At 43.4% G+C, this 24,036-nt stretch overlaps 1 protein-coding gene and 2 long non-coding RNA genes across 6 annotated transcripts in view; 2 read left to right on the top strand and 1 right to left on the bottom strand.

Annotated features, from left to right (window-relative positions):
- Nucleotides 1-3,606: 3,606 nt before the first annotated feature.
- Nucleotides 3,607-11,158, top strand: LOC140001896 (uncharacterized). Its single transcript, XR_011807624.1, has 3 exons — nucleotides 3,607-4,051; nucleotides 4,613-4,759; nucleotides 10,986-11,158. It is a non-coding gene; the product is annotated as an uncharacterized lncRNA (long non-coding RNA).
- The window catches only part of RIPOR2 (RHO family interacting cell polarization regulator 2), a 59,989-nt gene continuing 41,587 nt past the window's right edge, over nucleotides 5,635-24,036 (bottom strand). For 2 of the 4 annotated variants that reach the window (XM_013102964.5, XM_038173983.2), the window contains exons 12-22: nucleotides 23,741-23,870; nucleotides 20,790-21,482; nucleotides 17,984-18,168; nucleotides 15,944-16,112; nucleotides 14,513-14,648; nucleotides 13,467-13,628; nucleotides 12,663-12,821; nucleotides 11,816-12,018; nucleotides 10,320-10,403; nucleotides 8,442-8,532; nucleotides 5,635-7,432 (exon numbers count right to left, since the gene is read on the bottom strand). In XM_013102964.5, coding sequence (XP_012958418.3) covers nucleotides 7,332-7,432; nucleotides 8,442-8,532; nucleotides 10,320-10,403; nucleotides 11,816-12,018; nucleotides 12,663-12,821; nucleotides 13,467-13,628; nucleotides 14,513-14,648; nucleotides 15,944-16,112; nucleotides 17,984-18,168; nucleotides 20,790-21,482; nucleotides 23,741-23,870 — 2,113 coding nt within the window. In that variant the 3' untranslated portion in view covers nucleotides 5,635-7,331. Of the gene's footprint in view, nucleotides 7,433-8,441; nucleotides 8,533-10,319; nucleotides 10,404-11,815; nucleotides 12,019-12,662; nucleotides 12,822-13,466; nucleotides 13,629-14,512; nucleotides 14,649-15,943; nucleotides 16,113-17,545; nucleotides 17,617-17,983; nucleotides 18,169-19,125; nucleotides 19,855-20,789; nucleotides 21,483-23,740; nucleotides 23,871-24,036 lie in introns of those variants that run through there. The other 2 variants (XM_038173984.2, XM_038173985.2) reach the window with 2 other exon arrangements.
- On the top strand, nucleotides 13,561-15,837 carry LOC119715776 (uncharacterized). The gene is made up of 3 exons (XR_005263188.1): nucleotides 13,561-13,698; nucleotides 13,820-13,967; nucleotides 15,052-15,837. It is a non-coding gene; the product is annotated as an uncharacterized lncRNA (long non-coding RNA).

Here is a 24,036-nt window from a genome sequence, read left to right on the forward strand (position 1 = left end):
GGGTGGAATTGTGAAGAACAGAATTGTTTTGGGGGAATAGGAGAAAGGAAAAGCAAAAAATAAAAATAAATTGTCCTGTTGGTGAGACTTCAAAAAATCTGAATAATGGGTAGTAAAACTCAAAAAGATCCTAAGGTTTAATTAGATTTACTTCATAAAACACTACCTCTGCCTTTTAAAGTAGCCTTTTTTTTTTTTAAGATGTGTGAGAGCTTAACTGGAACGTATTAGTCTTCTGGAACTACTTTGCTTTTTTTATAGAATAGTTTGGTTGTAAGGGACCTACAACTACCATTGAGGCTAACTGCATGACTGCTTCAGACCTAACCAAAAGTGTAAGCATATTACTGAGGACATTATTCAAACATCTTTTGAACAGTGCCAGGCATCAGCCACCTTTTTAGCAACCTTTTCCAAGGTTTGACCAACCTCATGGTAAATCTATTCTAACATCCAGTGTGAACCTACCCTGGTGCAGCCTTGTGCTCTGCCCCAGGCACAGAACCCAGCGGTTACCTTTGAACTTTGTGCTGTTGATGATTGTCCAGCTCTCCAATGTATTGAGGTCCCTCTGCAAGGCCTCTTGGCCCTTGATGAAGAGATGAGGTGGGATGTTCTTGCTGTCTTTCAGCAGCTGTGCTGAAAGCTTGATGGAGACAAAGCAGCCTACACTTCAGAGCTGCTCTGAGAGGAAACTCAGTGTCTGTTTTCAAAGGATTGTTGTGGTGTTTACCAAGGCGTGAGGCAACATGTTTACTGGTGAGTGTTTATAAGGAAAAAAGGCACACTTTTAAACTTTTGATCTGGTATCCATATGGAAAAAGTTTGCAGTTGCTTGTGCTGAGGTGGAAAGGAGGATAAATTGAAGGCAGGTTTTCTAGTCCTGAGTGAACTTTGAGCAGTTCTGCAAATAACAGAGGCTTCCCTGGACAGGCTTTAAAAGATGGTGGCTATTGCAATACCTTGTGAAGAGCTTAATGTCAAATGAGTTCCAGGGGGCTGAAATAATCAGGGATTGGGGTTTATGGATTAGGCCCTGCCAAAATGGGTGCTTCAGGGTGTGTGTAAACACCTGTGGAGCTATCAGATGGGTTTCTGTAGATTCCTTTAGTACATCATTCAGTCCATGTGGGTGTCACCTGGTAGATGTTTCACAACAGATTTCAGTGGGAATGTCAGAACCATTATAGGAAGCCTTCTGGCTTCTATTTAATCTGGCATCTGGTAAAGCATCATGTTTTCCTGGAAACATAAAAAGATTACACCTTCCAATTGTGCTCTGGAGGACTAAACATAATCCTTTCCATCACAGTGCAGAAAGAGTGGCAAGTGTATTTCCTTTAACTTGCACTAACGCTCTGTTTAACAAAAAATAATAAAAAAAAATTGCTGTTTTGTAGAATAACCCTGATTTTCTGCTCAAGAGAAATGGTTAATACATTCAAGTGACTTTCTTGCTTAGATTCAGTAGTAGTAAGTGAAGAAACACAAAACTTCATTTGTTGGAACAGTCCTTTTAGGCAGTGCAGTTTAGTTTATTTGTAGCTTGTAGCTGTTCTTCAGAGGTGGCTTTGTTTTTCAACAGCTGGAGTTATTTCACATTTTCTCGAAGCTGTAGAAAGCTATAAAGCTCTCCTGTGTAATTTTTTCGCCAGTCAGACCAATCCAACCAAGGCAATGTTTGCAGCTTCTGGAGCTTTTTTCCTTTGCTAACTGCTGCGGTACAGGTGTTAGTGTTAGAACAAAGGACTGTCAGAACATAAATCCAGAATTTGCATGCATCATCTCGATCTGGCTCTGGTTTCTTATTTCCATTAAGATGGACACGAAGAATGTTTATTGGTTTTAAATTGTGAGCTTTCTTGATTCTTTGTATTTGAATAAGAAAGGCAAGACAGTCCCCTGGGTACCTTTCCTTCTGTTGAAATAGACTGTGTGCAAAGTAAATCTTGCATGTCCTTCATGTATTCTGCCTATATTGCAGCATTTGGCTCGAAATATAACAGAAGATCTTATTTCAAAAACACACGTACGGGTCAGTTAATAATATAGTATGCTTGAACTGCAAGCCTCTAAAGCAAAGCTGTTATTTTGTTACTAGCTTCAGGTCATGAGCAGAAAAGTTTGCTGCAGAAACTCCTGAAAAAGCATGCTGCAGGAGAAGACCAGCTGTCAGATGAGTGGTGCTACGGGAACTGAACCCACACGTGTTCTTTATCCATCACAGATGCATTGGGCCTCAATCAAGTAATATCTCCCTGTAATATCAGAAATACTGGTATATAAAAACACTGTCGGGAGCTTAGTGCTGCTGCAACTCATCGCTATTTAAAATGTTCTAAAGTGGTTGGGTTTTAATTATTGACTTGAAAATTCCTCAGGATTTTTTAAACACGGAGTAGAATTGTCTTATGTAGTAAGTATAAAAGCTTCGTATGCATGAGTGAAAGATCTGTCAAGGGTGTAGAAATTATATATGGGTTTATAACTAGTTCCATTACAAACTTCTGACCTTTTTATTTCTGGTGAAATATGTAGGGAAACGCATGTAACATTGAAACACAGCTGTGTAACCACTGAAAATCAACTTCACTAAAAACAAATTTCATATGCAGCTAAATTACAAATAACGTTGTCTGAGTTCTGGAACCTAACTGGAGAATGTGATTTTTCCAAGAAGTCGTAGATGCTTTTGTACAGCAACCTGACCAGCGTGCTGACCCCTCTTCATGGTACAGGCTACGGCCACGATTTTGTCTTTCGCTGGAGGATCTGAGGCTTCCCGTATGTGGGATGCATCTGCTGGGTCCTGGCACTTCTCCATAAAAAGATGTGCTTGTCCTGAGGACAGAATTTCAGGTATGTAAGACCGAAGCACTGGGAGTCAGGACGTTTGCAGATTTCAGATGTTTCAAGAAGAAACAGCTGTGCAGGGACTAGCAGAGGCAAGCAAACATGGGGCTGGGGGAGGTTTGTGTGAGGAAGAACACTTTAATTGAGGACAGGTTTAGCAAAAACAACAATTAGAGTGTAAATGCCCATTGTATTTAAGACAATGCACAGAGAAGTGAATTAGACCGTAATAACTGCTTGGCTGGGCAACTGAAATTCTTGATGTTTGGCATTGTATTGCTTACCTGAGTGCCTGCAGCGTTGTCATGTGTTGCAGCCTTTCCACAAATAGCTGAGCTGATCATTGATTTTTGTTTATTTATTTATTTTGCAAGAAAGTACACTGCATATTCATTTACTTTTCCTTAGGGGCCATCAAACATTGTTTTCGTTTCACAACTGGGTTTGAGACTTTGAGCAGAAGGTTTGAAAAGCTGCCAAGCCCATGTGCTACTAGTGCTCTGTTCTTGCGACTGAATTGCATTGTTATCAGCTTCTAATTCAGAACATGTTTGTGTACTGTGAATGTATTTTTTCCATTCACATAATAACAGTAGTTCAGCAAATAAGGATGTTCTGACAACTTTATTTACCATTTCTTGTGGTCATTCGTGTTCAGGGTTGATACCTCGGGTACAATGATACCTCTGTGGTACCCTCAGCGGCATCTGAGCTATTTGAAGGCAGTGGATTCTATCATCAGGTACGATTGCACATCAGGGGTCCATATATAGCAGCATGGTGGGGTTGTGAAAACCACAGTAGTTCATAGTGTGAAGGATAAAATAGCACGAATAAGCCACCAACAAAAATGTCAGGCAAGCCCATTTTCCTGAGTACACTTTTCCTGGCAAGCTTTTCAGACTCCACCATTGCTGAGTTATTTTGGTACAGCAACTCTTTCCTAACCTACTTTTCTGGGGTGGCCGGGACCTTTAAATTTGTTAGTCAACCAGCTGCAGCCCTGAGAAAGAGGTTTTGTAATTACTGCTTGCCAGCTCTTTCTTTGCTAGTTGGGAAGTGTCTGTCTTGTTAACATTCACCTCTCTGCATTTGGGCTTTTTTCACTGGAAAGAGGAGAGCTCTTGCATTAATGCCTTAGGAAAAGGCAACATTGTGAGCTCTGGGAGCTTAAGAACACAGAAGTTATGAGACAAATGTAAGGGTTTGTTCTTTTTTATTTGCCTTCATGTTTTGGAAGGTTTAAGGCTCACTTTTTCAGGAGTTCATAGCACTGAGGGGAGAAACTTCTGGGATTTGTTTGGTTTTGTTTGCAGTGTGTTTGTTTTTTTTCCCATATGTTGTCACGAATCATGTCAGGATATGATTCTGATCTATTTACCTTTTTCCTAAAACAGTGCTAGTACTCAACATGAAATTTAGCATTTGTACATCTGTGTGCCAGATTTAACAGTGACAACTGTCAGGTACCACAACAGGAACTAAACACTTCCACTCAAATTTTTGTGAATTTCCACATTGGTTTTGAGAGCACAATTTGCTCCTGCCAGTTTTGTGTGAGCTGTGTGTGTTTATATATATATATATGTTTTGGTTTTTTTTAATGGTTAGAAGGGTGTAGTGGATCAGCTTTACATTAATAAACTCAATTTGAAATGAAGAAAAAGTAGGTCAAACATATTATAAGCTCTGCTTGACTTAGTACCCGTGTATATGAGTAACCCTATGCTCTCTACAGCTTTGGCTCTTTGTTCTACAGGCAGTCGTGTGTTCCTCAGATCTGTGCCATATTCCAAAATTTTCTGAAGGTGAAAAGGATCACGTTCTGTCCGATAGGTCTCATTTTGTGTAAGAGGGAAAGCATAATCCGTCAAAGCTTGGAGCCTGTTTTTGTTAACCTTCCTTGGTAAGTATCTTGAATGACACACAGTTGTTTTGCTCTGAACTTAAACTAGAAGTACCTAGAAATTTTGGGTGCTAGTGTTTACTTGAAAGTAAGCTCATCTAACTAAGCAGTGGTTCGGAATGCAGTACCTGTGGTCTGACGACTTCATTGCTTTTCCTTTAGCAAAATTATGTTCTGCTCTGTGATGCAAAAACTGTAACCAAGCAAGGTTTTTGGTAGGTGTTATATATTGTAGGAACTTTTGTGTGATATGGGAATATAAGAATATTCCACGTTTTGCTCTAAACAGTATGCTTCTTGCTGATGCTCTGGGATGGGAGCAAGGGTGTGCACACAGACACCTGAAGCAATTGGAGAAGGAACATTGAGAGGATACAGTCTTCACCTTGCTTCCAAAGTACCATTTCAGTTTAAAACTTGCTTTTTTTAATGCGCTTTGCTTCACCTCAGAGGTACAACTAAGCAGTCACTTTCACTATTGTTTCATCCCTCTATTTTCCCTACCTTTCTGGTTTGTCTCTCTTTCATTTTCTAAAACCAGTTTGCCGCTTACCTTCCCTTGGCCAGCAGAAAAATGAAAGTGCACCACTTGTGCATACTAAAGCATAAGCCAGTATTGCACCATTTCTCCCACTGCTCAAGAAGGTGCAGTTCTGTCTGCCCTCATACAGGGATCTTTGCTATGTTTATTGTTCACTTGCTCTAATTTTTATTATTTTGTCAGATCTTAATGTTCTTCCAAGTCTTAACATTGATATGTTATAAAACAAAGTTCCTACATTGTAGGAAGTCTAGCGGTTGACTGTATAATGTAGCTACACTTTTTTGTATTATAAAATCCTGGGGTTATCAGGCTTGAAAAGAAAAGACAAGTATTCCTTACAGGCCTTTTCCTTTAATATATGACAAAAACTTTGGGTTTGTCCCAAATCCAGTTCCAAGTAGGTAGTTACTACTGAGGATTGGAGGTGATCTCCACAATAGTTTGATGGTTACATGAGCTTTACAATGGAGAGGCTGCTGGTAGAATGAGGGACTATACATATGGAATGATGTGCTTAGTACTTAAAAAATAATCTTTATTATAACTTAAATGTGATAGGAAATAAGGTGAGTACAAATGCCACAAAACTAAAGGCAAAAAAAAAAAAAGTCAGTACAAAAGAACACCTTGGAAGAATTCAGCTGATGGGACAAGTGTGGTACAAAACCCAGAACATGGTTGTTTCACCTTCTGTATAAAGAGTCGCTATGCCTCAGTAAACAAGTAAGCATTTTGAACTGTACAAAACGTACTTTTTTAATTAAAGGAAGAATATATATATTTATAAATATACAGATATGTACATTGTTGTAACATTCACAGTTAAAAAAAAAAAACAAAAACAAAAACCAACAACAAAACCCAAAACAAACTCTGCCTGCCAATGTGTTTGGCGCACAAGGCTTCCTTTTGATGTGAATTGTTTGCAATCTTTTCTATGTAGTCTATGCAAATTTGGATACTTTAATTGACACCTAAATAGCATTTCATGCATAATGAACACAGTACAGGAACACTCTTCTGTTAAATCCTATTTACCTCCTCTGTTATCTTAAGGCTTATAATCAACAGCTTGAAGCACTGTCTTTCTTTCTTGCAGTGAAGGGAGCAAATGCATTCAGTTCACACTGTTTATTACTGCCTCCAAGGTCCACTTTAGTTTGTTCCAGTTCTTTATATTGAAATCGCTCTATAGAAGCTATCCTCCGCTAATTAGAGTGTATGAAATCCAATCCTGCTTGCAACTTGCAGGACAGAATGGCTGTGGGGACTTGTGCAATTAGCTGTACTCACTACTTCTTGGAAATAAATAAATGCACTTCACCTTTTCATTTAGTTTTTCAAAACCTACGTGGTTGTTTGATCCCCCTCAGAAATCTCTGGATTAATAATGGTTCGTTGCTGGAGGGCAAGAGAAAGGAAATAAAAGACCAGTAGGGGCATTTAGAATGAGTCACTAAAGTGACACCTTCAGGGGTTTACATCACACTGTTTCTGGAGGCAAAACTTAAAAAAAAAACCTTGCTCTATATTTCAGGACTGAGACAGCAAAGTGGTGTTGTGGGCCACTGGAGTGTTGCTGGGGACACTGTGAGGCAGGATACGCTTGGTTCGGAGTTGCAGAGAAAGCTGCTTTGTAGTTCTGCTCAGGTAGCCTCCTACTAGTCCATTTCAGATATATATCACGTCTCAAGCTTTCACAACAACTTCAAGAAAGTAAATATAATACCCAGTAAAATATATGAAGATGCCAGATTCTAAAAACCCACAGAAGTTTGCTGAATAACTGCAATTACGTTACTACAAATCAGTCAAGAAAGTATGGTTCCTCAGCATCCAACTGTTCCATCATAAGCTGCGAAGAGGAGCCACTAGGAACTCTTCAGCTGGATCTTAGATTTTGCTTTTCCTCAAAGATGTGAATTGCTACATTTTGGGACATTCTCACAGAGTTCTTCAAAGTATTCCTTCTACTTCACATGCTAAATTACTTCACGACTGTTAAGCTCAGGCAGGTTCTTTTTCCACCTAAAAACCTGTGGTAGCTTCAGTTCCACGTCGACTTCCAACTTTGACAAATTCCCGGGGGAATTTGTCCAGCTGTTCGTATGCCAGTCTCCCATCTTCACCTGAACACAAAACGTTAAAGCATAATAGCATGCTGTATCATTGCCATACAGCATTTAAACTACTGGATTCTCTGCTGTTAGAATATACTGACTGCTTTCCCTTCTTAAAATTTGTTATATTGTTGAAGGCAATTTCAGAAATTAATTGGAAAAATTAAGCGTGATTCTCAAGGTGTTACCTAAAGGTTACTTGGAAAAAATAATGTTCAAATTACTCCTTAATTTGCTCTTCTCATTTGCTTATTTTATTCAGAGCAAAACAGAAGCAGCTGTGGCTTGTATGATTAGATGGCAGTATCTGTAAACTTGTCTTACTAAATGACCTACAGTGCTCAGCTGCAGCTGCAATGTGCTTGAGGCGGATGTTGTTTATCTGCTTCTAATTTAGACAATATAAAGTTTATCCACTTCTCGCTTCCTGGCACTTTAAAGAAGCGGCTCTAACCGCATCTCCATATGAGACGTGGGACACAGATGCTGCTGTTCTACATCAGCACAGCATTTCTGGGTTAGCAATCGCTGCATCACTGCTGCTTGTGGAACTAACAGGGCATCCAACACAATCACAGTACCTATGTGATTTCCAGGATGAACGTGAAAGGAGGCCGTGGTATACCTCAGGGAGACATCAATTAGGATATAAGGAGGTATAAAAACAGGCCAGTCACTCTCTTTCCTTGTACAGTTTTCCTTTATAAGTGTGTTGTATGGAATATTTAATCTTGTTTTTCAAATTAACTATGAAGTACTTCTTTTGTCAACTTCTCCTTTGCTATTTTTCCTTTTCTACTTCCTCCTCCAGAGTCAGACAGCTCAATTTCTTTCCTTTTGCTTCATTTTCATGATTTCCAGAATGAACAACTTATAAGAACATATATTTTAAACTTGTTTAAGTTTCTAGGTAACACATTTTTTCATTTTAGAATCTCGCACTTGTGTCTTGCAGGCATCTTACATGCTGCTCAGTCAAAAAAGAAAATGAAGTACTGCTGTAAAGCAGGCAACTCACCAAGTGAGAGCAGGGTTTCAGATGCAACTTTCCTGATGTCTTCATTGTCAGACTGGCAGAGCGTGACTAGCATTTTAATACTCTCAGTAGCCTGGAAATTGGAAAGAGAACCATATTAACACTACATATTACAATGTGTTTTAATTTAAGAACGTTGTGTAGAAGGATTGGTTATACCTCTGCGTTTCCTTTCCTACTCTCTATGCATATGCAAATGCCATCTCGCATCCTTGGGCTCATCTTAAAAAGGTTCGCCAGACACTGGTACAGACCAAACTTCATGACAGCATCCCCACCTCCCTGCTTTCTCCTTCTTCATGTAGGATGAGGTCTCTTGCTCCACCAGCTTTGGCCAGGAAATTGTGTAGGGTAAGCTGCTGGAGCACCAAACTCTGCATGTTCACCTTTTTTCCAACACCAACATGAGAACCTCCATGTTTCAAGCCTCATGCTAGAGGATGGCCTTGTTGGGAACACAGGGAATGCAGTTTTTAGGGGTTCCCCTGAGGATGGACATCTAGGAGAAGGCATATTTTCTACTGTCAGTGCAAACTAAATTTTCTACCCTTTGCTCTACAACTGTAAGTATCACTGAGCAGCCACATCTGACACTTCTGGCTGGGTGAGAGGCTATGGAACAAGGCCATAAATGTGCCAAGGTACGAGTATGGCAGTGGGAAGGACGGGAGAGAGGCAACAAGGGGATGTTTCACACTGAGCATGGCAAGCCTGGAGGTCTGAAAAGCCTGTTCTCACCAGCGTAACTGTGTCTATAGCAACATTTTGGCCAGCCAGCCAAGTCACTTGAGTATTTCTGTAGGCTCCTCACTGACACTGGTGCTGACCAACGTTTCCACATTTTTGCCATTTCTCTGTTCTTTGGGGAAGAAAGCAAGGAATGATCCTGTTCTGCTCTGCGACAAAAATGTTAGGCCTTCGGAGAGTGCAGCTGTCATGGTGTCTCTTAGACATGATATTTAATATGACAGGAATAGTGCTGAGTGAAAGGGAAGGCCAGGTGGCGTGCCATGTGGGAGCACCTCTCAGCTACAGTCAGTATCTGTGTTGATCCAAGGGCCATAGGTGGGTTCTGCAATGCTCCCAATCAAGACTTATTATCTACCACAGCCCTTAGATCTCATCACCCTGTATTGAACCTAGATACCTGTGCTTGACTAAAGGCAAGTCTGCACTGACTGCATAGTGGTGACTGCACCTTTATACTGAAGATAATGATGGAGCCAAGCAACACAGAGCGTGCTGTAATCTGCAAAACCCCTTGGAGATGCAGGCTGGCATCTTGCATGGTTGATCTGTTTGATTTCTGTGCTGAGGATGAGACTGCAATTGGGTTAGCTCACCTACACGGGTGGTAGGCACCTATCAGTTGTAGCCTTCACAGGTAGTGATATCTTCCAGGAAGGCTTCAGCTTTTTTTTTGTTTGTTTTTGCTTTTTTTTTTTCTTTTTTTCTGAAGATCTGTTCCCTGAGCAGTATTTTTCCCAGTAATTGGAAATAAAAATAAATAAATAAATTCTCACTGTTCAAGATGCACTGAGACACACTGCTCAAGTTTTATCTCTGGTTCCCATTTCCACCACTGACTCTTAGTCTGCCTTCTCCTGAGGGCTCAAAAAGCACCACTGCACCCTGTATACAGCAGAGGTGTAATGCCCCTTATCATCGCCTCTGAGAGACTCCTGATAGCATCTTGTTCAAGAAAAATAGATTTTCACATATGCTCAATATCGGATTATGTATTGGACAGTATCAGTTCTGGCAGTTGCTATTGCAATTTCTATTTTGTCATTTGCACCCCTCTGTTGTCCTTTTGTTAAAGTAACACCAAGTGCGACAACCGAATCCCTTGTCTCTTACCTTGAGGTATCTTAGAGCCAGGCAAGCTGCCTTCTGCAGCTGGAGGTTGGGCTGGGTTAGGGCTTCACAGTAATAAATCAAGGCCTGGAAACAGATAAAGAAGAGTAACCATGAAAATGTGGCTGTGTGGGGCAGCAGGCTGGAGGCATTGCTACCCTGATGGACAGAGAGGGCTTGCTGCCCTTCTCCTGACAGTGTGCATGTGGGACCAAGACACAGCCCTGGTTGCAGGCAAGGTGATGGGTAACTCCCTACAGGGACTCCAGGCCAGGCCACTCATTATGGCTCCTTGGGAGTGTGTTGTCTTGGGCCAGTTTTTGATGAGTAAACATTCACATCCATGTGAAGCACAGTCTGGCACCCCTGAGGGCCTTTATACCATGAGTCGGTAAAGAGCAGGTGGGACCTGAGGTCTGAACAGCCCAGGAGCTGACCCTTGAGTTGGTCTTTCTAATGTAGGGGTAGTGAAGAAAAGGCTGAGATGGGACTCAGCCCGAGGGACTGAAAGAAACTATTATAAGGTTGGCAAGAGCTGCTAGATCACTTTACTCCTTGGCCCTAAAAATTACTAACTTGCTGAGCAAAAAAAAAGCATGAGCAGCTGAACTTGTTGGCAGCTGGGTGCATAATGCCTTCATACAAGGCACTTTGTGGTCTTTCCCATAGGCTGTGAACCAGCTATCAGCTACATACATCCATTCCAGGAGAAGGTTGTTTTTCCCCCAGATGCTGCCTCCATGAACATGGGAGTTGGAAGGATGGCATGAGATATCAAGAGGCTGCAAAAATGGAAAATGAAGTAGGAAGGCAAGCAAAAATTGGACTGGAGTGACAGAGAAGAGCAGCAAAGGGTGAGCTCCCTTTTTCTCTTCCCTGTGCCTTCCTTCTGCCACCTTTCCTCTTCCAACTGCCCTTCCTGTCCCTCTCTCCTGACAAGGAACAAGAGGATAGTAGAGAAAGGTCTGCCACGAACAGGTAGAAATCAACCCCTAACTCCTTCTTATTCCTCTTCTCCCATCTCTTTAATTTCTGTGTTTAATCTGGCCCTGCTTGTTGCCTTCAGTATCTGTGCTAGACTCCAGTCTTAGGTGGAAGATCCCATAGATGTCAGACTCCTTTGGGAAAAAAAAAAAACACAACCCTGAAACCTACGTCCTTGTGCATTGATGATGCTGGAGCCTTGCCACGAAGCCAAGTCTGAGATAGGACAGCAGAAATGTTGGAGTGTGGAAGACAGATGGAGACTGCAGCATTTGTATGTGCACAATTTTGGTTTGGTACCTGTTTAGTATAATGACAGGTAGAAGCAGACTGACATAATGACAGAAATAAACCTGCCTATTTGCAGAAGAATTAGGTGGGAAATCCCTCTGGATCAGTTTAAATCAGGCTTGGAGCAATTATTTTATATATGTAGGCATTTGAGACACACAAGGAGAAAAAAAAGTCATGATTATACTGGTCCCTTGTGTGATCGGTGATTTTCTGCCACTTACCTTCTCCCTGAAGTGCTTGTTTTCTGCAGTAGCTGTCAGAAGTGACGCCACAGTCTCACTGACTTCATTTTTATTTTCATTGAGAAGTAAAGCCAAAGCTCTCAGAACTTCTTGCTGTGGTGGGAGGTTATTGGAATTTATTTTGGCCACGTTTTGATGCAGTTTTCCATCTTTCACAGACTGCAGCATCTGAACCACAGAGGCTAGAAGTGCAAGAGGAAGGTCTTTGTTACTATTTTTATCCTTTCAGTATTTCAGATTGTTCCTTTCCCCACCATAAATCCTCAGTTTTTACTACACACACAAAATACAGATGAAAAATCCCCATGTGAGCGTTGCAGCATTGTGGTGTGTCTGCACAGGGAGCCGTCTGGGCTTTAGGACGGTTTCTCTGACATTCTTAAAGGAGGGTATGAATAGGTGGGCTAGATGCAATGCTATGGCACTTAAATCCTCACCAGAACACGGGAAACCCAATATCCTAGCTAATGTACTGACTTCCAGGGCATCTTTGTGAGAGTTTTTCCTAGGAGACTGATGTCTCCCACCAAAAGGCAGGGCTAATGTGTCTTAGGAGTGGGCTGAAGTGCCTTTTTCCTTCCAGGCTTTTGATAACAAGCTCTCCAGTGGGCCCAAATAAAAGGGAAAACTAGGCAAGGTTCCTCAAACTGCCTCTCAACTCGAAAAGAAGAAAACCTGGCTTGCCAGGAATTGCAGTCTACACTTCCTTGCCCCCTTTCCTCCCTCTTTTCTAAAATCACCCTCAGGCCTGAACTGTTTTGTGCTGAGCACAGAAGGATGTCAATGTATTTATTCCCTGTTAGACGCTGTATTTTGCATACCCTACCTTCTTTTGCAAGCTGCAGCAAGTAGCTTCCGAGATCATTAACGCTGTGGCTTGCAAAGTAGTTGTAATACTGAAAGACGGTGATGATCTCCGAGGACATGGTGGAGTAGAGGACGGGCTCGGTCCGGTCCAGGATCTGAGACACCAGGATGCGGAAAACTGCAGGCAGCCAGGGACAAAATGATGGGTTAGTGAGAACAAAGCTGCTGGCATTCCTGCCTGAGTGTGTGGCATGCAGAAAGCTAGCCTCAGACACTGTCCTGGAGAGCAGCAGGGAGGGAATCACTGCCCTGGGTGGGCACATGCCCACTTCTGAGCAAGTCACCCCTGTTCCAGCCCAGGGAGAGCTGGTCAACATAGCTGGAGCTCAAGATGTGGTACATCCCACCCCAAACAGCAACCTATCTTCAGGCAGACATACTTGAATGCATATAAATTTCATCCTAGTGAAATGTAATGGGGCATGGACATTACATAAATACATGTAGGATTAAGTAAGAGAATTCCGACGTCATGGTATCACTTACAAATCTGTATTTGGGAATATGCTTTCCTAATACCTGATAAACCTTAAAATGATGTGTTCACCCTTTTCTCCTATTCTGATATAATTACTTCAGGCCTAAACTGTTTCAAGAGTCTTTGCATTGGTTTTCAAATGAGATCTTGGAGCCATGCCCAAACAGACCTCAAGGGGTTGGAAAAGAAAGCACTGACAGCTGAGTAAAGCCCAGTATGCAACTGTTCTCCATTTTGGTGACAGATAATATATATATATATTTATTTTTTTTCAGCAGGTGGTACCTGTTTCTGCAAGCCCTGGACATTCCTCATTCACAGTGGTGGCAAAATTAATATCCAGCTGCTTCATCATCTTGTCTGCAGATGTGTGATACACTCCTGAAGGACCGGTACATTTCATCCAGAAAGCCAGCAGCGACAGCTTCTTGTGGAACTCTGGGATTGCTGCAGGAGAAAACAAGATGAACCATGAAACACAGCTGTGCTGGGAGCACTGTCACCCCAAATAGAAAAGGTGATAGGAGTGGAGGAAATCCACCCCATCCCACTAGTAGATCACCCTGGGTCTTTACCTTCACAGGGAGTGGTCACATGCTGACCCCAAGTTTGTAATGCGTTGTTTCCTTTTCCCACAGGAATATGTGAGAAAATGTGCTCCTGATCCAGTTCTGGGCACTGATGTCTCATCCTTTTAAATACCGTGAAATATGAGGGGAAATACTAGGGAATAAAAATGGTCTGCATGAGGCTGGCCCTTGTCCTAGCGTTGCTCTGTGGCCTTGGGTAAGTCACTCAATTTTACCTTAATTTTCTGATGAAGTAAATACACCGTGGTATATTTACCCAACCTGCCAGAGTGCTTATGAGGGTGAATAACTAAGTGTTTGCCAAACTCTTCCAAGGTATTAAAATAAATGCAAGAACAACAAAAATATCTAAATAGTTCTCCACAGAGATGGCTAAAAATAGTCTTTGGGATAAACCATTTGAGGAATTGTATTATGCCTTTGATGGAACAAGGCAGATCCAATCTTTCCTCAGGAAAGAGGGGTGGAGGTCAAATTCGGCTCTACAGAGGTGGCAGCATCCCCACCCCATTGCAGCAATTACCCGTGCATATCAAGCAGGATGTTTATTTCTGGATAGCCGTGCTTAAGACAGAATAAGATCAGCTTTGGTGACTGCTGCTTCTGTTTGTAGCTGTGAGATGTCCCTTGCTGTGGTGGCATTTTCCCCAGTCACAGCGAGCTCTGTGCAGTGATTATTTCCTCAGGCACACATGCCCAAACAAAACCTTTCCAGAGGAAATCCCCTGACTTGTCTCTTACCGTCGGTAAGGGAGGTGATGTTTCCCAAGTTCTCAGTGCTGATCTCTGCAATGTTCTCCATCACGAGGATCTGCCTAGACAGCTTATCCAGGAGGTCTCTTGCCACAAATGGTGTTTTGCTGGAGAACACAATTTGCTGATGGAGACAAGTGGGAAAGGAAGAACAGGAGTCATTGAAACCTCAGAACAAATCCTCCAAAACACCTGCTACCTAAAGAAGCGCAAAGGCAAATTCATTGCCTGGATTAATAGGATCTCCTTAATCTCAAATGTTTCTAATTTCTGTGGTATTTTATGGTCCTGGTTGATGTGCACTGTCACTTCTACTTTTAACATCTGTGTCCAGATCCAGACACCTGAGTACCCATTTGCATAATTTCTGATTTATACACTCCGGTAAGCTAAGGAAATCTGTCATTATAAAGCTTAAAGCTGGAAAGAATTATTAGTCTGATTTTCACATAGCATAGGCCATGGACTTCCAGGATGTACCTGCCTGGAGGCAAGCCACAGGTTGCTCTTTCTCTGCTCTGTTTCAGCTCCGATCACCTACCCCACTGCCTGCATTTGCTTGGTGTTTTCCCCTGGGCTTGGTATTTTCTCCCTGCTGCTGACACCTGCATTTTCTTCAGCAGTCCACTTCAGTATCATTCATACAGAATCTGGACAAAGCTCAAGCCTGCCTCCCCCAGCTGCATATTTACAGCATGTTCTTGTATTTAAGCCAAAACCACCCTTTTTCTCATGCTTGTGGGTCAGCAGCGTGTCCAGCTCAGCAGTAAGGGTACTGGAATCAGGATTGCTCTGTACTGCTTCAGTGGGCTTTTTGGGGGAAAAAAAATAAAAATAGCTAATTATATCTAAGGTTGAAGAGTCAAATAATTGTAAAGAGAAGTTGTGATACGTTTTGATTCACCAACAAAACCCTGATGCCCTCACTTGCTAGAGCGTCTTGCTGGAGGTTTAAGATCACATTTATTGTGCTTAGGTTCTGAAGAACCCTGCTAAAAGGCTGTGCTAGTTAGTCTCGAGTATGAATGGATGATTTTGATCTCCCAGAGGGACTGCTATGTGCTTCCTTTGCTGTGGTGTGGACTTTGCGTGCGGATGATTTAGAGCAGATTCTTCTCCCCCTCATGCTGCAGAAATGGTTTTGCTTTTGAGGCTTTTGAGCCCTGGGCTGGGTCAGCCAGTGGGGCCACGGGCTCCTCCTTTACTACTGAAAACCTGAGATACCTGAACTGGGGAGCAACCTCCTGGCCAGGACCATCCCCTGGTGAAGCCAGCAGAGGTTCCTTGCCCAGAGCAGCGCCTGCCCCTGCCTTCTGCTGACCTGCACCAGCAGCACCTGCTGTGTGCCCCGCGGTTTGCTTGTCAGCTCTGCTCCGAGCTCTGAGCCCGGGACTGAAACAACAGGAGCTGTTGTGGTACCTGGATGAGCTGCGTGCAATACTGCAGGTGCTTAACTATGGTGATGTCGAGGCTGTCGTTCCCCGTGGTGAGTGGCAGAGGGCTGCCGGCAACGCTGGTGCCGACACCCGTGTCCTCGGTGAGGGCTTCGCTGAGGTGGCCCCTGGCTTCGGGGTGCTCCGGCCTGTAACTGCGGAGGGAGGAGGAGGTCAGTGGGGGCCGGCGGCCGTTGTGGCAGACAGACACAGGCTCACGCAGCGAGACGGGCAACGAGCACGGGAGAAGAGCCGAAAGCAGCGCGCTGGGACCACACAGCCCTTGGAAAGCCAGAAACCTGGTGCTGAAGACATCATGTCACACGTGAGCAGTGGTACCCGGGTGCAGAGCTGGGTGGGGACAGGTCGCTTCCATGGAGCCCTGGCTCGTTTGCCTTGAGCAATGCCAAGTGAGCCTCTTTAACCTGCGGCTGCTGTCGCACGTTGGTGCAGAGCCCAGGAGAAAACACCCTTCTGCTGACAAATCTTCTCCCCCGCTGGCCAGGACGAGGCAGCGTTACAGCTTGTGCCACCTCAAGCACTGAGCTGCTGAGAGCAGATCGAGGCTATTGGCACCTCCCAGTGCCAAATTTAGGACTCATTGCAAAAAGAAAGGAAAACCACTGCTGGAGTAAGAGACATGATGTTTTCATAGGCCGTTTTAGGCACACTGTGTACAGCTGAGTTTGCCAGTAGTTTCTGTAAGAAGGTCAAGCTATTCTCACTGTGTTTTAAATCATTATTTCCAACTTTGTCGTGTACAAATGATCCTCCCTGTGTTTAAATGCAAAGCCCAAGGTCAGTCCCCAGACTGCAAGCGTGCTTGGCTGCAAGTTCAGAAGTGTCAGCACTTGTGATCTTTGCACTGAGTCACACACGCATCTAAAAATGGAAGCAGGAATCCACGCTTTCTGGGGATCAGCCCAAGGGGAAAAAATGGGATTTTAACTTCTACTTTAACTTAAAGGTTTTCATTAGTTTCCAAGTTAGCTTAACAGTAACTTAAATTTCCTTTGCTTAAGTTGAACTTAGGCTGAAGCGCCTGGTTAAAGCCAGATCTTAAATCCATGCAGACTGAACTGAGCTCAGAGTGCCAGTGTAGCAAGCAGCACAATTTTCCAAGTTTTTCTTCCCACCAAGTCTTAGTCTGGAGGGAGACAGCACAGCAAGATGGATGGGAACTGAATGGTCATTGCTTGTTTGTGCTCAAAACTGTTTTGAACAGGCCATGATAAGATGTGAGAAGTATCACTCCCTTGTTAGAAAGCATGGGATTTTAGGGAACCAAGTTAGAATTTGCCTTTTTTTCCATGTCTAGTGCCACATGTGTGCCTGTTGGGCTTCGTGTCAGTGCCGAGGATGCAAACATGCTTTTAGGATTTAATGATTGAAACACAGCATCTTACGGTCACACAACAATGGCAAACCACGACACAAAACAACACAGCTTTTTTTTTCTTTTCTTTTTCTTTTTTTTTTTTTTTCTTTTTCCCTCAGAAAGACCAGAAGTGATGAAAGAAGGGCAGGTAACACGCAGGGCCATGGACAGAGTACCAGTCATCACTCTTACATTCCAAAGGAAACCTACACCATGCTGCTTAAATCTGGCCCTGTGTTATTGTTATTGACAAGCTTAATCCACTGCAAAGACTCATTCGGCTAGAGAGAAAAGACAAAGGGAGGGGGGGGAAAAACCACAGAGGAATTAGTAATTACATCCAAGGAAAACCAGGTCCAAACCTATGTCAAGGAAGAGGCTCTGCCAGTGTTGATGTCAGCTTAATTTAATTCACCCATATGTTTGGGGGAAGTGGGGGCAGATTATGCATATTTGAACAGGCAGAAAATGATCCTGGAAGCTAAAGGTTTGGTATACAGCAGCCACAGGAAACCCTCTGACCCTATAAACTCCTCAAGGATTAGTTGGTCTTCCTTGAATAATGTGTGCACCGGGATCCTCTGTTAGTGACAAAGAGCTAGGGTATCAGTTTGGCGTAAGCATAGCTGGCACTTACTACAAACTTACCTATTCTTCTCAATCTCAGTGTCTGAAAATACTGAGTCTGCACCTCCTCCACCATTACAAACCTCCTCACCACCACCATCCTCATCATCAAAGTCAGAGGTGTTCAGGAAATCAAAGCTTTCTAAAGCACTTTCAACTGTTAGACTTAAACTGGAGGACCTGCTTCGGGTTACTGCTGGCTTGCACTGCAAAGGCAGAACGAACCAATGAAAACCCCAGATATTAGCTACTACTGAAAGAAAAATAAATAAATAAATGATAAAGCTTAAAACTTTAAAATTCTTCATTTTATTTTTTAAACTTCATTTTATTGGGTATTTCACTTCAAACCTTCATATTCATAGCATACACAATCAATGCCTGAGAACTGGAAAACCCTTCCCTTCCTCCTCCCCTCCCCATCCTACCCCCTCTCTTCCCCGAAGGAAAACCCTCAAAGGTGAGATTTGGCGTGTTTTATAGAAACAAGGAGTACATCTCGAGTCCAAGCGACACAGCTTTCAGCATCTTCCAGAAGGAGAGACAGTAGTTAATGCAATGAAAGGTGAAAAGGAAAGGCACATTCCATGATTTCTGTTACAGGTACAGGAGCTGAGTTATCTGTATATATCCAATGGCACTATTGAATTTGTTCCAGATGCAACTCTAGCAGAGCTTAGCCAGGAATGAGTTTGGTCCCATATCTGCAGATGGATGAGAGGACTTTTGTGGCCATTGAAGCCACGTGGCTTATCAAGGAAAAGGCAATCACACATCAGATGCCTGGGTGACAGAAAAAGGCAGTATCATAACCTGTGAATCAACAGCACCTAGAGAGGGGGGAAGCCATCCTATCTCACTGCTGGGAAGAAACGTGACTGCAGCCTTGCTGGTGCTGTGGGAAGTATCAAAGGCCCTGGTCCCATGTGGAGATTCATCCAGACGTGCCCATACACTTGCTTCCAGGTCACCTTGCAGGAGCAGATGATGAGTCAGTAACTTGAGGGCTCACCCTGTCGTTGGTTTGTGCAGTGACTTCTTACATCTTGAGCCCCACGAGACTGACCAGAAACAGCCAGGAGCCAGCGGTGCAATTCCAGAGTTGCATCTTCCAGTCCCGAGTAAGAGACAGGACTTTGCTTCGTCTTGTTAAAAAAAATCAAGTTGGCCTCCAAGTTCAGGCTCAGCTATCCCAGGCTTGGAGTTTTGTTTTTAATTTGTATGCACAAATTGTATGCTAACATTTACAATACTTGATGCCCTAAACTGACCACACAGTCTTTAACTGATCAAACATACTCCATGGCACCTCTGTAGGGGTTGTATCCCACCTACCCTGCAGCACGGATGGCTTCAGCTACTGTTCATTTTGGGGCTGGCAGTGCAGCTTCTTCAGGCAAGGGCAAACAGCGATATGTGGGCTTCTCATTTTCTGTGCCCATCTGACGTGGCCAAGAGGGCTTTCTTCAGCTGCAGCTGGATTCCAGCTCCACCTTTTGGCACGGGGAGCCCAGCGCAGCTGCTGGGGATGCCGAGTGTTGGTTTGCAAGCTGGTCAATAGGCCACATGCAGAGAGTAGATCTGGAAGAAGTGTCTCTCTCTGGTGTGCAGGATTTCTGTCTGCACATGTCTGTCCTCCCTCTCCCCCCATCCCGTGTCCATCCCTTTGTAGCTTCTGATAAAAGGAATGTGAATGAACAGTCTCTGTTGTCCCTCTGCTGTTTGGACAGCTGACCTCTTTTGTTCAAGCTCCAGAGCAGTCACGATGTTAAAAAATAATAGCAATGGTAGCTTTGCCTGCTTGAGCTTACTGGGGTATAGTGCAAAGATCAGGGGCTGCAGGTTGTCAGAAAAAATAAACAACCTGGGGAAGTACCATACAGCTGCAAACACTGATTGAAACAAAAATGTTAACAAAGTTGTTTTTTTTTTTTTTTTCTTTTCTTTTTGTAAAAAGATAAATTCTTCCCTCCTTTCTCTTCAGCCATGTTTTTAAGTGATGAGGTTTAAATGACTAGCAGACCAACTTGCATATGAATATGAAGCATTTGAAATGATTATTTCCCATATAATACTCTCTGCACAGTACTGCATCGTGAGTTATTATTCATGGGGGAGATATGAGTCACAGTGATTGGCAGTAAACATTATCAACACACATGCAAAACCCTCTACTTCTTTCTTCAACATATTCGGGTATAAAGACAGGATGTCTCTCACTTTAAAAATGGATGGGGAAAAAAGGAAAAGGCTTGCAAAAAAAAATGTAGGCAAGGTAGGAATGGCAACGTTCAGTGGGACTTGTACATCTAAATTGGTTTGGCAATTTAGAAAATTCAGCTTCTACAGTTACAAGGCCTGATCCTCAGCTGGTGTAGTTTTGCACAGCTCTACATAAGATCAGGGGTAGTATGTCAAACTACACCCACCAAGGATGTGACCCGTAGATTTTAAAGGCAGAAGATTGGCTACAATCTGATCGCCAGTATGGCACAGGCAACAGGTTCTCAAGTGGTTTCTTCAGAGAAGGGAATAATTTAACTAACCCTCTGCCATAGTGCCTTTTTCTCTTTCCCCTGGGTTTCCAGTAAAGTAAAAAATCCATTGCTTGAGGATAAAAGGCTATGGCCAGTACATTGCAGACATGAGTTTAAAAACACAACACTGTGAAGGGATGTGAAGGGATGCTCCAAGAGGAGCAGATCTATCGCTACTGAGGTATTTTACTGGTCTCCAAAACGTCTACTTTGATGTTTGCGAGGAATGGGAGGAGATTCTACCCCGCTCAGATTTTCTTTAGGGTAGTATTTTCTGAAAACGTACTCACTTTTAGGATGTCATCCAGATGCATCACTTCCTGATCCAGGTCCTGAAACTCTTTATACTGCTCTTTGTGTGGCTCAAGAGCTAAGAGAAGCCCTTGCAAGGCTTCTTCTATGCTTCCATCCAGATAAGACTTGTAGCCTTCTGACTCCCCACTGATGGATCCCTCACACGGCAACCTCTCCAGGGTCATGGGCACCTCTACGGACGTGAGCCTTTTTACCAGCTGCTTCGTGATGTTGCCCTCATAGGTATCCAGCTCCACCGGCTTCAGCTCTGAGCCTTCATCTGTCTCCTGCAGGAGGGACACCGGGACGTTTGTCTCTATAAAGACACGATCACTCCCAGCATCGGAGGGTTTTCGGCAAACTTCAGAAGCCGCCCTGGGGACAGCCTTGTTCTCCACCACTGCTGCCTCTCCCTGTGACGGCCGGTCCTTAGGCTCGGGGATAGAGTCTCTGCGGGAGTCACTGCTGCTGCAGTCCGGGCTTGAGCTCTTGGAGGAAGGCTTGAGAGCTCGGCGCTGGGTGGGGGTGGCGGCGATATCGGGGCTGGAGCTGACATGAGCAGAAGAGGACCCCGGTGAGTTGGCAGGGGGCACGTGGTCTTCATAAGGCAGGTCACCAAAAGTGAAGGAAAGAGGCCGCTTCTCAGTGGTTGCCGTGCCATTTTCAAAGACGTCATCTGGCAAGTTTGACTGAAAGGATAATTGAGAAAGAGAAAATGGTTTTTTTTTGTGTCTAACTGGAAAGAGAAAAAATAATACTATGTTTCCAGGTGGGACAAAAAGATTTGAGAAGCATTCAAGATTTGAGAGATGGAAAAAAAAAAAACCAACCACAAACATTTCAAATCCAACTTGTGCTTGCATCTGTCACAACCCCTGACCTCAGCAGAAGTTCTGCTGGGCAGCTTGGGTTTAGCATCTCTTTGTGGGCGGGGTAAGCCAAGAGCTTGGTAAGTGTGTCCCTTGAACACAGCCCCAAGCATCTTAGCAGATTGACTCTGGCGTCAGTTCTGGGGCACTGCCCTATTTCCTACAGGACAGCTCTCCTTGCTGGGGTTGCACTTAAGCTACCTTGGCTGCATTTTCATACCTCTTACAGATTTCTGCTGTATTGATTTTCTGATAGTAATCCCTAAACTGTAAAACAGGCTGCTCCAAAAAGTTTCCAGTGTCATGGCATTTTAACGGTGATATTGCTGTGCTATTTCTTTATGTTGAAAGTATGTTCTGCATGTGGCTGTTGAACACGAGCTACAGAAAAGTCATGTTCAACATCAGTTTCTTCTGAAAGGAAACAGAAGAAATTGTGTGATAGTGTATTAACCAGGACACTGATCACTTAGGAGACACAAACTGGCTGAGCTATGGGGAAAACTCACTGCAGGTGTCACAACCTGCCTATCTGACCTACACATTTTGCTTTAATGAAGTACTGCCTCATGTAAAACTCTCTTACTGCACACCGGAGAGAGTTATAACATTTCTGCTGTCTTCTTCCCTGTCATCAGGTTTGAACCATCTCAGAGCTGTAGTACAAATCCTTCTATTATTTTATGCAATTTTTAGAACAGAGAAAAGGCAAAAAGCAGTAAGGAGCGAAAATACGAGACCCTATCTGGAGCCAGAATGTAATAAATCAAAGCCTGCAATTTCACACTGATGGGTCCTGAAACAACTTTTAGCCTTCACTACGTGGCAAACTCACACAAAAGCACAGCAAAGATGAACACAACTTCTATTTTGCTGACAATTTGCTGGAAGGAAATCTAGGCATTCACATGTTGGCAAAGGACACAAGGTTAAAACGTCCAAAACTTGCATCATTTTCCCAGCAGCTTTTTTTCCCTAAGCATACTGATACTCAAAGGTTCATTTCTTCTTTCGCCCCACATGGGTATGCTTTCAGCCTCTCCTTTACTGCTGAAAGTCACGTTACTCGTCAAATGTCTAATATCAATTTGTATGGCAGGACATTTTTAAAAATACCACGTTGGCTTGTCCTCCTGCCCTGCTCTCCTCCCCCAGATGGTTGGCTTCTGACCATTATCCCTGTAGACACCAAGAGGAACTTTGATTTAATGCGAGCAGCATGGGCTCACAGTCACGTTCTCCCCTTCCATCAGTCAGCAAAATAGGCGAGTTGCAACAGAGAGCAACACACAAAGCATGCATGGGAATGGAGATGCCACACGGGGACTGAAAGACTCCTTCACCAAACAGAAACCAGGACTCACATATAGCTCTAGCCCTGCCTTTGGGCTTAGCCTGAGCGATGGCAGGTCACTAAAAGAGCGACTGCGCCGAAGCTTGTCAAAGAAAGTGTCTTGCAGAGCATCTAAGATTGCCAACTTTGGCCTGTCTTGCAGGGGATGCAGCCATTTCTTCAGCAGTTAAAAGCAAACAGGGTGTGAGGAAGGGCAAGTTAATTGAATGCTTTGTAGCAGAGTACTGAAATTACAGGCATGGGACGTAACACTTGTAAAATTCATATCTCTACAGATGGCCTATTCAGGTTAATACACAGACCTGATTAAGCATTCAGAGTTTGATTCATGCAAAATGCAAGAGCACCGTATGAATCTCTTTGGTACAAAGGCAAATTTTACCATGGCATACATTAAAAATAATAGTGCTGTAATGGTTGTTTCACTACCGTTACAAAATGAACACGCATTTTATAAAGATTACTCAAGTATTATAGCAGTCGGGCAAGATGAATAGGTGTGCTGTAGTTGGCCATACGGTGCCTCAAGGATGCCAGGATCATGGTCACCTTCTTTTAGGATTAGCAGCTAGAATTGCATTGCGCTTGCTTTATAAGTATTTGAAAGGGTAGCCTGCTGAAGCCAGGGGAAAAAGCGTAGACGTGTAAAGCAACGAAGCGTTTGCAGTGTTTGAACTGCTCTAGGGTTTCTCATTACATAAACATGAAGCTAAGCAGGGCTTACAAAGAATGAGTGGTCCTTGAAGGTTGGCGTTTCTGGAGTGCCTTGGCTGTACATGGACATTCTTCTCTGGAGAGCAGATGCCTTGCTCACATTTCCTGTGGAGGGGGTCAAGTCTTCTACATCGAAGGGGCTGCAGACACACAGGCAGGAAAAATAAAATTGTTAGGCTAAATGAGAAGGAATTTCTGGTCCATGGAAAGAAATTTTTTTTAAAAGGTGGTTTATTAGCACATCAAAACCCAGAGGTAGCTTGCTTTTTTTTTTTTTCAACTGAAGTGTTTAAAAGAAAACGTTGT

This window comes from Anas platyrhynchos, chromosome 2, assembly GCF_047663525.1.
Source record: "Anas platyrhynchos isolate ZD024472 breed Pekin duck chromosome 2, IASCAAS_PekinDuck_T2T, whole genome shotgun sequence".
Taxonomy (NCBI): domain Eukaryota; kingdom Metazoa; phylum Chordata; class Aves; order Anseriformes; family Anatidae; genus Anas; species Anas platyrhynchos.